This window comes from Crocuta crocuta, unplaced genomic scaffold, assembly GCF_008692635.1.
Source record: "Crocuta crocuta isolate KB4526 unplaced genomic scaffold, BGI_CrCroc_1.0 scaffold72, whole genome shotgun sequence".
Classification (NCBI taxonomy): Eukaryota; Metazoa; Chordata; class Mammalia; order Carnivora; family Hyaenidae; genus Crocuta; species Crocuta crocuta.
The window spans coordinates 8,909,266-8,910,545 of NW_027529427.1; the positions used below are offsets into that span (position 1 = coordinate 8,909,266).

The 1,280-nt window shown below is 65.2% G+C and overlaps 1 protein-coding gene across 1 annotated transcript in view; it reads right to left on the reverse strand.

The window, feature by feature from the left end:
- Positions 1 to 205: 205 nt before the first annotated feature.
- The window catches only part of TMEM121B (transmembrane protein 121B), a 4,115-nt gene continuing 3,040 nt past the window's right edge, over positions 206 to 1,280 (reverse strand). Inside the window, 2 exon segments of the mRNA XM_077759029.1 lie at positions 206 to 881; positions 883 to 1,278. Of these exon segments, the coding sequence (XP_077615155.1) occupies positions 281 to 881; positions 883 to 1,278 (997 nt within the window). The 3' untranslated portion in view covers positions 206 to 280.

Below are 1,280 nucleotides of genomic sequence, written 5' to 3' on the forward strand. Positions count from 1 at the left end.
AAGCAAGAAACAGAGGTATCCAGCCCCCTGGAGGCTAGATTAGAGTAAGACATGGAGAAGGGAGAATAGAGTAAGTGGACCTTCCTCCTTCACCATTAGCGGCTGGTCTCCCTCCAAGCAGTCTTGACCCAAGGGGTGCAGAAGGGCACACTGGCCCGTAGCTGTATTGACAGTTACCTCTTCCAAATAGAGCCTGATCAAATCTGGGTGAGAGAAGGTCAGAGGATAAAGGGCTGGAGGTCTCTCAATCCCAAAGCAAGCCCCTCTCCCTCATCCCTCCTCAATTCTGGGAGGCCACAGCCAGGGTATTGACATAGCCATGGGCTCCCCCCTCATTCTCCGAAATACAGTGGCCCAGCTGGGAGACTCCCTGAGGTGGTGGCGGCGGCGGCGGCGGCGGGGCAGAGGGCGGAGCGCCGTAACCCCCTCTCCCCCGACTGGGAGAGGCCCGACTCCCCCGGTCCCAACAGCCTTCTAGGGCTTCCAGGCCGCGGCAGCCGAGGAAGAAGAGGTTCTTGAGCATGAAGATGGAGAGGGGCTGCTGGTAGCTCACCACCAGGAGGCAGCGCAGCGCCAACAAGGGCACGTCCACGAGGCAGCCGCCCAGCAGTCGCAAAAGGCGGCTACAGCTGCCCGGCCCTGAAGCCTGGCCCCAGGACGAAGTTGCTGCTACGGTGTTGAGCTCGTAAAGCCAGAGCACCGGCGAGGCGAGGGTGAGGAAGTAGACTGCGATGAGCAGGTAGCGCAGGTGCGCGGGCAGCGGCACGCGGCCTTCCAGCATCAGCTCCACCAAAGTGAAGCTGTCGAGCAGGTCCAGACACGTGCCCAGGAAGCAGCCGGCGGCTCGGTGCTGCTGGGGCTGCAGGAGCAAGGGTCCCGNGGGGCACGGACAGCGCCATGGTGAGGCGGAAGCCCGTGGTACCGAAGGGCGCGCGCAACTCGATGAGGTCCAGGATGGACGTGCCCAGGATGAGCACCACCTTGGGCGTGAAGGCGATGGAGTAGATGAGCCAGGCCAGGTAGGCGAAGGCGAACTCTCCCGCTGCCCCGGCAGTCCCCGGGCCGCCCCCCGGGCCAGCGGCCCCCACGCCCCCGCCGCGNATGGCCCAGCCCACCACCACCACCAGGTCGGTGGCGATCCAGGAGCACCAGTACAGATCGGTGACGGCGATGAGGTACAGGTCCAGCAGCCCGCCCTGAGCCAGCAGCAGCACCACGGAGAGCGCCTGGTAGCCCCAGCGGCACCCCGGGCTGGGGGTGCAGCCGCGGCGTCGACCCCT